At 40.2% G+C, this 12,697-nt stretch overlaps 2 protein-coding genes and 1 long non-coding RNA gene across 3 annotated transcripts; 2 read left to right on the top strand and 1 right to left on the bottom strand.

Annotated features, from left to right (window-relative positions):
* Nucleotides 1-689: 689 nt before the first annotated feature.
* Nucleotides 690-3,344, bottom strand: LOC149381601 (disease resistance protein RPM1-like). Its single transcript, XM_089601389.1, has one exon. It carries the CDS (start codon nt 3,342-3,344, stop codon nt 690-692), a length of 2,655 nt encoding a protein of 884 aa, XP_089457515.1.
* A 1,303-nt stretch (nt 3,345-4,647) lies between these two features.
* Nucleotides 4,648-5,665, top strand: LOC149381600 (uncharacterized). The gene is made up of 2 exons (XR_016293865.1): nt 4,648-4,812; nt 5,028-5,665. It is a non-coding gene; the product is annotated as an uncharacterized LOC149381600 (long non-coding RNA).
* A 3,885-nt stretch (nt 5,666-9,550) lies between these two features.
* On the top strand, nt 9,551-12,398 carry LOC149381599 (uncharacterized). Its single transcript, XM_089601919.1, has 7 exons — nt 9,551-9,977; nt 10,074-10,225; nt 10,376-10,587; nt 10,832-11,089; nt 11,221-11,307; nt 11,434-11,606; nt 11,821-12,398. Exons 1-7 carry the CDS (start codon nt 9,628-9,630, stop codon nt 11,993-11,995), a joined length of 1,407 nt encoding a protein of 468 aa, XP_089458045.1. The 5' UTR covers nt 9,551-9,627; the 3' UTR covers nt 11,996-12,398.
* The last annotated feature ends 299 nt before the right edge of the window (nt 12,399-12,697 follow it).

The raw sequence follows: 12,697 nt of genomic DNA, 5'->3' as shown, positions 1-12,697 counted from the left end.
AAAGGCAAGGCGCACAAGTCACGTCACGTCCGGTTACCCCTGACAGGACGAGCAAAGGCAAGTCGCCTGTCCCCTCCTGAACAGGACCGTCCCTCCAATCTTAGCCAAATGACGAGACTACCCCGACCCTCACAACCCCACTATAAATACCTCCATTTTTCCCATTTGGAGGTAAGTTTGCTCACACTTACAAAACCTCTGCTTCTCTCTCATCAGAGCTTCTCTCTCTAGAATTTGAAGCACGACACCTAGACTAATGTTGAGCGTCGGAGTGCCCGCCGGAGGAAACCCCTCCGCGGTCCTTTAGTTCACGTTTCTCTCTTTTCTCAGGTGACGAGTCGTCGGAAATCCTTTTCCGGCACGGCGGAGGTACAGGTGTTGGGACAACTTCTCCGTTCGACCACCGCGCGGTCATAGGGTCCGGCCCTAGACCGAACCGCGGACCGGTTTCCGTGTTGATCCATTTTCAGGCATTAACAGCTATGCTTACCAGTCTTTTAACTATTATTAATCACAATAATGGAGCTTAATTAATCAAAAAAAGAAAATAAACTTATATTAGATGAAGTTCGCAGTTATTCAGAAAACCCAAGCGACATTACACAAGTACATGTTACAACAATCATAAATTTGTTCAAAGAAATGATAAGCAGTCTATAAATGAGCAAATAAGTAATTGGAGATAATAATCAGATGATATAATTTCCGTTTACCTTTGCATAGTTGAGGTTTTTCAGGTGTTGGACAGAAGGTACCTCTTGAAGGTCCGGGCATGCGTGTATCTCAAGGCGTTCGAGGGCGACCAAAGCTTCTCTCTCAATCTTCACTGCCCTCAGTTTCCCCAACCCGTACAACACCACCGACTTCAGTCTCGAAAACCCGCCCTCCTCGAAATGCAGCTCATCTCCCTCGTACGAGTCGTCTCCCAGCTCGAGCCTCTCCAAGTTAGGCAAGCCCTTCAACGCCTCGACCGCCTCTTTGGTCAGCCTCGACGACATCAACACCAGTCCGCGGAGGCTCTGGAGCTCGGAGATCCACCCCGGAAGCCTCTCCAGCTGGCCGGTCAACGAGAGCTCGCGGAGCCCAGGAGGCGGGGACGACAGGTGTTGCAGAGATAAGGTTTCGGCATTGCTGACCGACGCCAAACACAACCGTTCGAGGCGGTTCAGTTTCCCGATGACGGAGCAGAGAGCGCGGCTCAGCTTCGCGGTTAGCCCCACGACGTCGAGCCACCTCAGCCTCTTCAGATTCTCCAACTCCCTCATCAGAGCGTCTCCGCAGCTAAGGGCATCCACGGCCGTGAGAGTTTGAAGGCCGTCGAGGTTTGCTCCAAAGCCTTTTCGTAGCCTCACTCCGATGATGTAGTCGTAGATTGTTTTGTGGTTTTGGTTGTAACGGTACGCCAATAAGTGTTGGAGATTTCGGAGCTCGTTGATCTCTTTTGGCAGCTCTGATATCAGTGTCTCTCTGATGTCCAACGAGTACAGCTTTTGCAGCTTGCTGATGGATTTGGGCAGCGACTTGACATTCGTCTTCCTCAAGCTTAAGTACTTCAAGAAAAGCATTTTTCCAAGCTCTTTTGGTAGGGTTTCGATCCATGAGCTTTCAAAATCCAGCACCTCGAGAAGCTTGAACTTTTCAAACAAAGATGCCAAGAAAGATTCGGTCAGTTGATCTTCGGAGGTGTTGGAGAGTAAAAGAGTTCGAGCCCTAGAGGTTTCTACGTTTTCTAAGGCTTTCTTAGCGTCGCCGGAGATCACCACACGTCGACCATTGCCGATGAATTTCGACGCTTTTGCATCCCAGATTTGATAGAAGCTCAGATCTTCAGCCTTGGATAGGTTCACATCACGCATCAAAGTGTGGACACGAAAGAAATTACCATCTCCTATTAAATTGAAAGGGTCCAGCGAGACCAAGTTTCTTCTGAAGAGTTTGCTCAAATATTCTTCAGCGACCTCTTCCGAGGTTTTGTCTCCTTTTGCCTGTACAAAACCTTCAGCGGTCCATAACCGGTACAGTTGTTCGTCAGCAATTGAATACTGTTCTGGAAATAGACAAATGTACGTGAAACCTGGTCTGAGGTAGTGTGGCAGATCGTCATAACTGAAGGCCAGGATTTTGTGAACTCGAGATAGCTCGGAGCTCATTCCAACCTTGGTGTTAAGATCACGAAGAACTTTTTTCCATTCAGAGACTGTCTTCTCTTTTGTTGCCAATAACCCAGCAATGGCTGCAATAACAAGAGGCAGACCTTGGCATTTACCAACGATCTCCATGGAAGATTCCAACAGCTCTTTGGGGCAACCGCCTTGAAACTCGTTCCGAAAAGCTTTTTTGTAGAACAGCTCGAGAGCCGGCTTTTGAGGCAAAGGTGTGATGTGTCGAATGAGATCGCGACGCGAGTTTTTACAGCGATCGGCGATCGCAGTGTTTTGAGTCGTGATCACGATTCTGCTCCCTTTGTTGTTGGGAAGCAGAGCTAGCTTTACATCGTCCCAAAAGCTCTCTTCCCACACATCATCAAATACAATGAGGTACCTCTTTGTTCCCAGATGGTTCTTCAATCGCCCGATCAGATATTCCACCGTGTTGCCTTCTCCTCGCTGTACCGCGTAAAGCGTCTCTGCAAGAGTCTCCAGAATCTTCTTCGGGTTGTACGGCTGAGACACAGTGACCCACGCTCGGGCAGAATTGAAGTGTCGAATCACGGCTCTGTCGTCGAACACATTCTTGGCGAGTGTGGTCTTCCCAACGCCAGCTTGGCCCACCAGCGACATCACCAGAAGCTCCGACGGTCCTTTAACCAGGTTCCTGATGACTTTGTCCTTCAAAGACTTGATTCCGACGACCTCCTCTTCCTCCACGAAGAGCGACTCCAGCCGAGGGTCAACGCGCTCTTCGCTGGCGAAGCCGCGACTCGGCCCGGCCCGATCCGGCGGTCTCAACCCGTATCCCTTTCCCCGACCTTTGATCGCGTGCAGCGACCGCTTTATGGTCTCAATCTCCGACGCAAGCTTGCGACGGTGCTTCAGAGATGTGACTCTACGGACACAGCCAATGAGCCCTCTCTGGTAGTGGAGTTTGATGAGATGGTAACGATAGTTGTCGACGAGGTCTTCAATGCGATCGGCTTGAACGCGGATCTGGTTCACCCACGCTTTCACGGCGTCGCTCGTCTCTCCTTTCTCCGACTTGGCTTCGGCGTCTTTGAGCAGAGGCAGAATTATCTCGAGCTCCTCCTTCAGGCTCCCGATCTCTCCATGAACTCCTTTCTGCGACTTTACTTCTTCGATCAGCAAATCGGTCAGTTTCTCGATCACCGGAACCAGTAATGCTTCCATTGTTTTCGATCAAGTTGGCCCCCAAACTTCGTCCGTCTTTGAACTCTCTTGCCGTTGCTGAGCATGTACTGACTAATGACGTCTCAAACAAAAAGCCCTCGCAAATTCCTGTGTACAACGACTTGGTCGCCATTTACGACTGGCTCGCTAATCGGGTCTTTTTCTTCTTTTTATTTTTTCGTGGTTCCGAAAGGTCTATCTGTCAATTTATCAGTTAATCCTAGAACCATCGGTTTTGTTTTGTTGAAAGAAAGAATCTGTCCACGCGCTTAAGTCTTAAATAAATACCCATTTCGAAGATTGAAATCACAAAACTCTTCCCCAAATTGCCCTCCTAAGTCCGTCAAATTGCTCTCTGACTTTTCTCCCCCAAATTGAAGATTAATTCACTAAAAATATTAAGAAAAAAAAGATCAATAAAGGTTGACGTAAGGTTTTATTTATTTTATAAACGTTGACTTAGAATTTATAACAAAAATTCTCTTAAGTTACTGTTGTAGTAAGAATTTAACTCAAAAAGTTTTTGGTTGTGTTTGGTTTTCATTCCAAAAACTGTTTTTCGCTTTTTGATTTGAAAAAATTGAAAACAAAAAGTGAAAATGTGTTTGTTTTAATTTTTCGGAAAAAATTTTCAAAATTTTTTGAAGTTATTTTGTAAAAAAGTAAAGAAAACTGAAAACAAATAAAAGATGTTTTTTGAAATTTTTTACAACTCTTCTCTTCTCCTTCTCCTCATCTTCTCTTTTCATTCTTTCAAAAACAAAAATGAAAACTATACCAAACACTTTTTTCAGTTTTTTCACTTTCTCAAAAACAAAAATGAAAACTGTATCAAACAGCTTTTTGAAAACAACTGCAAAATAATTTTTCAGTACAACTACAAAAATTAGAAAATAGAAAACAAAAAATTTTTGAGTTAACTACCAAACACAACCTTTGTTTTCTATTTTCTAATTTTTGTAGTTGTACTGAAAAATTATTTTATAGTTGTTTTCAAAAAGCTGTTTAGTACAGTTTTCATTTTTGTTTTTGAGAAATTAAAAAAACTGAAAAAGTGTTTGGTATAGTTTTCATTTTTGTTTTTGAAAAAATGAAAAGAAAAGATGAGGCGAAGGAGGAGAGAAGAGGAGAGAAGAGAAGAAATTTTTTTTTCTTCTAAAAACACTTTTTATTTGTTTTCAGTTTTCTTTACTATTTTACAAAACAACTGCAAAATTTTTTAAAAAAAATTTTCGGAAAATTAAACCAAACGCATTTTCGTTTTTTGTTTCCAATTTTTTTAACTCAAATGTTTTCAGGTGAATGCTTTCAGATCAATGGAGCACAATGTGATGATGGTTGGCGCTTTTTCTCATTCAACAGCTGTAGGGAAACTAAGGCTGCAATTGGGTGTTCCCGAGAACGCTCGTCTCATTCTTCCTCGCTACACTCTGGAAGAAGCCAAAACTGTTTCATATTACTACCTCAGGTAATACTCTCCCGAATTCGCAATCATAACTTTGATAATGTCTTGCTTGGTAAGTGGTCACAAAATGATTTTTCTCCACTGCCGTATAAATATCAAATTTGTTTCCAGAGAATATTTACACGATAAAATTTTGAAAAATGTGAATATTGACCTTACGCCAATACGTTTGCACATATCTTTTGTTTTAACATTGCTTGCTGTTTTTTGTGTGGCAGACAAAGACTAGTGAGCCGTGAGTCATTTTCGGAGGAAGGATGGAAGAAGATGTATCATCTGTCTGCCGGGAACGGTGCAGAGATGAGGTAGCTAATCCCCTTCATGCAATGGCGCCTTGAGGACACTCCCTATGCTGATTCACCTTATGCCAGTAAAAACACCGTTATTTCTTGATACAGTTTCGGTCTCTTTTTTTTTTTTGGGTTAAAATCTTTGCCTTTTTACCAAAGAGTTTTTACTTCCATCATATAAATTTGGAGACACTTTTGAGGGCTGTGGACCGGATCGGACGAGACAGGCTCATTCTAATAGTGGGCCAGGCGTCTAGACTCCATTTGGTCTGTGCCAATCTCAGCTGTGGTTGATTAACTGGCATCTTTTAATCTACTCGAGTTCTTCAGTGATTGTTCGCCAACAAAGAGAAACTAGATATCCATGAGCGTTTCTCTTACAATGTCAAAGCTAGAATTCAAGTTGCATTAGACGCTACGTTTTGGATCGTTTTATTCAGTGTTCTGTTATACTTGAAAAATGTGTTTTATTTTTATTTTTATTTTTATCAAAGATAATATTATGTACTTCGTCAGAAAAGAAGCAGAAAATACTATTGTACACGCGAATTAGTTAATGTGCACACAAAATAAGTACAAATGGATTTTTAAAGCAGTAGTTACTGAATTGCAGTATTACCTTAACGCATTCAAATTAGATGAAAAATATAAATCAACATTTTATATGTATATCAGTTTTTCATTGAAGTATACAATTCTTCAATGAAACTTGATAATACGTAAGTACAGCATCTTACAGTAGAAGAGATTAATCCACCACAAGTTTGTTCAAGGAATGAGAAACCGCTGACAAATGAGCAAATAAATAATTGGAGATAATTTCTGTTTACCTTCATATAGTTGAGGTTTTTCAGTTGTCGACGAGGTCTTCAATGCGATCGGCTTGAACGCGGATCTGGTTCACCCACGCTTTCACGGCGTGGCTCGTCTCTCCTTTCTCCGACTTGGCCTCGGCGTCTTTGAGCAGAAGCAGAATTATCTCGAGCTCCTCCTTCAGGCTCTCGACCTCTCCATGAACTCCTTTCAGAGACTTTACTTCTTCGATCAGCAAATCGGTCAGTTTCTCGATCACCGGAACCAATAATGCTTCCATTGTTTTCGATCAAAATGACCACAAAATTTTGTCTGTCTAAGAGCTCTCTTCCACTAAAACAATATTCATGGCCAACTGCTGTGTACAACCACTGGTTTGTCGTGTTCTGGGGTTGCCATGTTTTAATGGCTTGCTAGTCAATCAACTGGCCTTTATTAATATATTTTCTGTACAGCATCTATGGTTTTGTTTCTACTTTTTATTTTTAATGCTTTTACTAATCCTCAGTGGATACAACAACAACAAAAAAAGGGGTTCTGTTTGTTTGCGACTCATTCTATTTCTAAGTACAATAAAGGCAACGAAGCCAAATAGCCAAACGCTTGACATTATAGTCATAATTTATAAAGATTTTTTTGTTTTAAGTTGTAGGCATCGTGCTTTAGGAAGGATATATTCTTTTAAATCAGAATAAGAACGCATCTAAAAGAAGCAAATTTGAGCATAGATAATTGGGCTCTGGATTAATTATAAAAAAATTGTGGGTTATGTTTGGTGTTTGACATTTATATTCAATTCTTTTCTTAGGTGATAATTAACCAGTTGTATACGTTTTAATCAAATACGAGATCACAGTTATTATATCAAATTTCACGTTTTTCGTTTATTTAATAGCAAACAAAATAATTGGGTTTAGTTACAACAGAACATAATTTGTTTATTTACAAACCAACAAAACAAAGCTAAAGTTCTTAATTAAAAGTCATTTACTAACAAACAAACAGTAGGCTGGCTAGTAAAGTAATTTTTAAATTAAAAAAAAAATACTTGACTTTATAAATTAACAAACCATAATAATGTGACTAATATAAACGTGAAGAAGTTTTCATACACGGAAAAATAGCACGTAGAAAAGGTCCAATGAAGCACTAACTCGTACCAGTATACCAAAAAAATTACATTTTTTCACGAATGTCAATCAAACTTGTAATGATAAAAAAAAAATAACAATTGAAAGGTAAATACAATGCAGATTATTTTACCCAACCTAAAATGCTCCTAAAAACCAACTATTAAACTAAAACAGAATGCACAATCGAACAAACCCGTGTTATGTTAAATAAAAAAAAAAAAAAAAGAACTCTATGCAGCATCATCCAATAAAGAAAGAGCCTTGTGCTGAAAGCCAACAATATCATTTTAAAAACTTAACACCACTACCCCAAAAGTTTTTAACTCTATTTAAGCCATTGTCAACCAAACCTATCACAATGCCTTAAAAGAAGATGAATTGAACTTAAAACACAATGGACGTTAACAATGCAATAACAATTAAAGAGAAATTTGACGACGGATGAATATTTTCATTCACTGCTAGACATAAGAAAAATAAAATAAAAGTAGATAAATTCTCAGGGAACAAAAGCAACCTCGTGCTCGATGGCCATGCCGATCAGGATGACTGCCTGAACGACGAGCGTTAGGATTTGAGCCTCAAATCCTAGCTAACTAGAATACAATGAGATAAACACATAGATTTATAGTGGTTTACTATCAATGCGAGAGCTACATCCGCATTGTCGTTGCATATTTCACTGTATTAAAAAAAGGGATTTGTGTATGATTCACTCTTTCGATCTAGAAAGAAAACCAGCGCCCCTATAGTATATAGAAAACTAAGATGAACACAAAACAAGTTTGCAATCCCTCCCGTTCTAGGTCGATAAGCGTGAATTCTTGTCGTAAGGTATTCATATGGCGGCACAGAGTGGCTTGAACCAGTCCCCTCTCAGTCACTCAGCTTGCTCTGCCAAACGCTTTGGAACTTGCTATTATTTTTTATTCCTAATAATCTCCGCGGACGTGGACGAAGCTGCCACATCAGCCCCGAAGCTGAGGCATGTGACTCCGTGAAGGAAGTGTTGTAGTACTCTCTGCCTTGCCATATCTCAAGCTGTTCGAGGACAACCAAAGCTCCTCTCTCAATCTTCACCGCCCTCAGATTCCACAAGAAGGCCAATATCAGCGTCTTTAATCTTCGAAACCCGCCGTCCTTGAAAAACAACTCCTCTCACTCATTTTATACCTTGAATTGTTTTTATAATAAAAAAATAAAATAAAAAAGAACAAAATTATTTTATGGCTTGTGCGCTTTGTCTTCCATTTCTTCTTTATTAAAGACTTGGAAAAAGGGAGAGAGTTCTAGGGTTTCGAGTGAGAAAAAACCACACAGAGTTTTTTTTTTTTTCATGACGACTATGGAGAGCCTGATTGGCCTAATCAATCGGATTCAGAGAGTTTGCACGGTGCTCGGCGACTATGATGGCGGCGACAACAATACCTTCTCTTCTCTCTGGTAGGCTCTTCTTTTCGTCGGTGTTCAGGTACGATCTCTTCTTTTGAAAATGGGATGTTCAATTTTTTATTTTAAAAAAATTAACAAAATCTTACAAAGAGGGAGGATTTTGATATATAAACGCATTTTAAAGAATAATTTTGATATTAATAGGAATGTTAAGAAACACTTATGATATTTTTAGAAACTGTGGGAATGAACGCAACATTTCGATTAAACGCGGGGGAGACATCTAATACTTTTCCGTATTAGATTTGACCAAGGAAGATAAACCATCTAATATATAAATAAAATTAATGTATAATAACTGAGCTGTGACGATAATCATAACAATTGGACTATATTGAGTAATGTACAATAGTGAAAGTAATGTGTTAACACGTAGAATGATATGCATTAGCATATACCGTGACAATCAACTATATTTTATGACTGAGATTGTACACCCAACCGAACCCTGTTAAATAATTATAACACTGCTATAAAAATCAGATTTAAACTCAAGTTGGCCCCCAAACTTCGTCTGTCTTTGAACTCTCTTGCCGTTGCTGAGCATGTACTGACTAATGGCGTCTCAAACAAATAGCCCTCGCAAATTCCTGTGTACAACGACTTGGTCGCCATTTACGACTGGCTCGCTAATCGGGTCTTTTTCTTCTTTTTCTTTTTTCGTGGTTCCGAAAGGTTTATCTGTCAATTTATCATTTAATCCTAGAACCATCGGTTTTGTTTTGTTGAAAGAAAGAATCTGTCGACGCGCTCTTAAGTTATTTCTTATCCGTTATTATTACTACAACAGTAACTTAAGAGAATTTTTGTTATAAATTCTAAGTCAACGTTTATAAAATAAATAAAAACTTAAGTCAACCTTTATTGATCTTTTTTTTCTTAATATTTTTAGTGAAATAATCTTCAATTTGGGGGGAGAAAAGTCAGAGAGCAATTTGACAGACTTAGGAGGGCAATTTGGGGAAGAGTTTTGTGATTTCAATCTTCGAAATGGGTATTTATTTAGTATCCTGAATCTCAATTTGGACTACAAATTTTATTGGGCCTGATAATACAGCCCAACAAGCACTAATTTCCGCCCTTACACCTAAAAAAAACCTCCGTTCGAGAGACAGAGAAGAGAGAGCGAAATGTTACGATCCATTCTGAGATCTTCGCCGTCGCGGTGGTCGGCGTTGTCGTCCTCGTCGTCTACAGCGGCGAATTTCTCAACCGCGAAGAGTAAAGGAAAGCCTTCGAAGCCGAAGCCTACAACCAATAAGCCCAAGAAAGCCGGTAAAAAGTCCGCCGCCGATGCCGACTCCGCCGCCTCAGACGCCGATACCGCCGCATTCGAAGAAGCCGCTCGCTCACGCCGACTCGCCTTCGACGAAGGAGACGCCTCTCTGGACGTCGGGCCCGAAGGCCGAGCTCTCTTCACCGCCACGCCCTCTCTCTCACTCCTCTCAGTCAACGACGATTGCACTTACTTCAACTTCAAGTAATGAAAGCTCTAATCGCCCACTCTTAGTCGCACAAGCTCCAGAATTTGGTAGCTTTTTCTTGAAGTTGCTTGTCTGTTGCTTTTGGTTTTTAGGAAAGAGGAGCTGAACGATGTTTTGCCTGAGGGGCTTCCGCCGGGGATGGTGAAGGAGTTCGAAGATTCGTTGCGCTCCGCCGTGCTCGTCCGTCGGAGCTTTCTTCATCTCCGGGATCATTTTCGCCGTGCTGCGGATCCTCAGAGTAAAGGTGTGTTGGAGTGATTTTCGGCAATCTCATTTCTTGATAAGTAACAACTCATGGAATATTACTGCTTATAAAGCATACATTTTTATTCGGGTGGAGCTAGAAGGTTAACTAAACTCAGTTTCTCTTTTCGGCCTAATTCATTCTGTATAGATGTGAAAGTGAGAAAGCAGATTGTGTTAGACGGTAAAGTTAGCTGTGGCAAGAGTATTACACTGGCAATGCTTGTTCATTGGGCTCGGGACGAAGGTTGGTTGGTTTTCTATGTCCCTGAAGCTCTGACATGGACTCAGAATGGGTGTTACTACAAAAATACAGAAACGGGTCTCTGGGACACGCCTGGTCACGCTGAAAGTATACTCCGAGTAAGAATCCATGTTTTTTCCACTAAATGGTTTCTTGTGCCTTTTGAATCTCTATGCTTAGAATACGTTATTTATGCTTCTATGCTGAGGAGATTTCTACCTTTTTTCTCTTTTTTTTAAGATATTACGACTTATGAGCGGAGCGCATCTTGTTCTGGTTGTAGTGGAAAAGTTAGATCCCAGATATGCTATTGATACGTGTGTTAGATCATCAAGGTCTCTGATGGGACGATTTTTGTTGCAGGATTTTCTTAAGTTTAACGAGAAGTGTTTAAAAGAATTACAATGCCAAAAGTCTGATCCAATTCCACTGGGCGAGGGCGCTGGTGTTGGATTAATAAAAGACAACTCGGAAACTATGGCATTGCCCGAGAATCCGAGTCTATACGACCTTATAGATATTGGAATTAATCACACTCACGCTGCAGTTGGAGCATTGGTTCGTTTGAGGGAGGAACTAGCCCTTGTGAAAGACATCCCAGTGCTTATTGCAATCGATCAGGTGCGATTAAATTTATGTCATCAGCTCTTTTTTTTTATGTGATATCATTCTTCTCTGAGAGTCGCCTCATATAGAGTTACATTGCAAATTATAAACGAATCTCTTATGTATTTTTATTGCTTCTTCTTCAGTATAACAGTTGGTTCACATTCAGCAACTTTAGGGCAGCCGTTACAGATCGTTCTACTCGACAAATCCACGCCAGAGAACTTGCCACGGTAAACATTTACAATCTGTTGGTGATCTTATTTTATTAATTTATTTATTTTTAATTTTGGGAATGGTTTGGGATTCATGACCTGAGAAATTAAGTTTCTTCCTTTATTTGTGGGAAATGTTTTCAGGTGAATGCTTTCAGATCAATGGAGCACAATGTGATGATGGTTGGCGCTTTTTCTCATTCAACAGCTGTAGGGAAACTAAGGCTGCAATTGCCTGATGTTCCCGAGAACGCTCGTCTCATTCTTCCTCGCTACACTCTGGAAGAAGCCAAAACTGTTTCATATTACTACCTCAGGTAATACTCTCCCGAATTCGCAATCATAACTTTGATAATGTCTTGCTTGGTAAGTGGTCACAAAATGATTTTTCTCCACTGCCGTATAAATATCAAATTCGTGTCCAGAGAATACTTGCATGATAAATTTTGAAAAATGTGAATATTGACCTTACGCCAATACGTTTGCACATATCTTTTGTTTTAACATTGCTTGCTGTTTTTTGTGTGGCAGACAAAGACTAGTGAGCCGTGAGTCGTTTTCGGAGGAAGGATGGAAGAAGATGTATCATCTGTCTGCCGGGAACGGTGCAGAGATGAGGCAGCTAACCCCCTTCATGCAATGGCGCCTTGAGGACACTCCTTATGCTGATTCACCTTATGCCAGTAAAAACACTGTTGTTTCTTGATACAGTTTCGGTCTCTTTTGTTTTGGGTTAAAATCTTTGCCTTTTTACCAAAGGGTTTTTACTTCCATAATATGAATTTGGAGACACTTTTGAGGGCTGTGGACCGGATCGGACGAGACAGGCTCATTCTAATAGTGGGCCAGGCGTCTAGACTCCATTTGGTCTGTGCCAATCTCAGCTGTGGTTGATTAACTGGCATCTTTTAATCTACTCGAGTTCTTCAGTGATTGTTCGCCAATAAAGAGAAACTAGATATCCATGAGCGTTTCTCTTACAATGTCAAAGCTAGAATTCAAGTTGCATTAGACGCTACGTTTTGGATCGTTTTATTCAGTGTTCTGTTATACTTGAAAAATGTGTTTTATTTTTTTTTTTATTTTTTTTTATCAAAGATAATATTATGTACATCGTCAGAAAAGAAGCAGTAAATACTAATGTACACGCGAATTAGTTGATGTGCACACTAAATATGTACAAATGGATTTTTTTAGCAGTAGTTACTAAATTGCAGTATTACCTTAACGCATTCAAATTGGATGAAAAATAAAAATCAACATTTTATATGTACATCAGTTTTTCATTAAACTATACAATTCTTCAATGAAACTTGATAATACATAAGTACAGCATCTTACAGTAAAAGAGATTAATCCACCACAAGTTTGTTCAAGAAATGAGAAACCGCTGACAAATGAGCAAATA

This window comes from Urtica dioica, chromosome 11 (assembly GCF_054948205.1).
Source record: "Urtica dioica subsp. dioica isolate 48M chromosome 11, U.dioica_male_clone48M_v1_H2, whole genome shotgun sequence".
Lineage (NCBI taxonomy): Eukaryota > Viridiplantae > Streptophyta > Magnoliopsida > Rosales > Urticaceae > Urtica > Urtica dioica.
The sequence above is the reverse complement of the archived record's forward strand: the minus strand, read 5'-3'. Positions and strand labels throughout refer to the sequence as shown.

Coding starts and splice junctions, on each gene's coding strand:
- LOC149381601 (XM_089601389.1), bottom strand. CDS start 3,344: ATGGAAGCATTACTGGTTCCGGTGATCGAGAAACTGACCGATTTGCTG.
- LOC149381599 (XM_089601919.1), top strand. CDS start 9,628: ATGTTACGATCCATTCTGAGATCTTCGCCGTCGCGGTGGTCGGCGTTG. Junction 11,090..11,220: donor TGCTTATTGCAATCGATCAG/GTGCGATTAAAT, acceptor CTTCTTCTTCAG/TATAACAGTTGGTTCACATT. Junction 11,607..11,820: donor GTTTCATATTACTACCTCAG/GTAATACTCTCC, acceptor TTTGTGTGGCAG/ACAAAGACTAGTGAGCCGTG.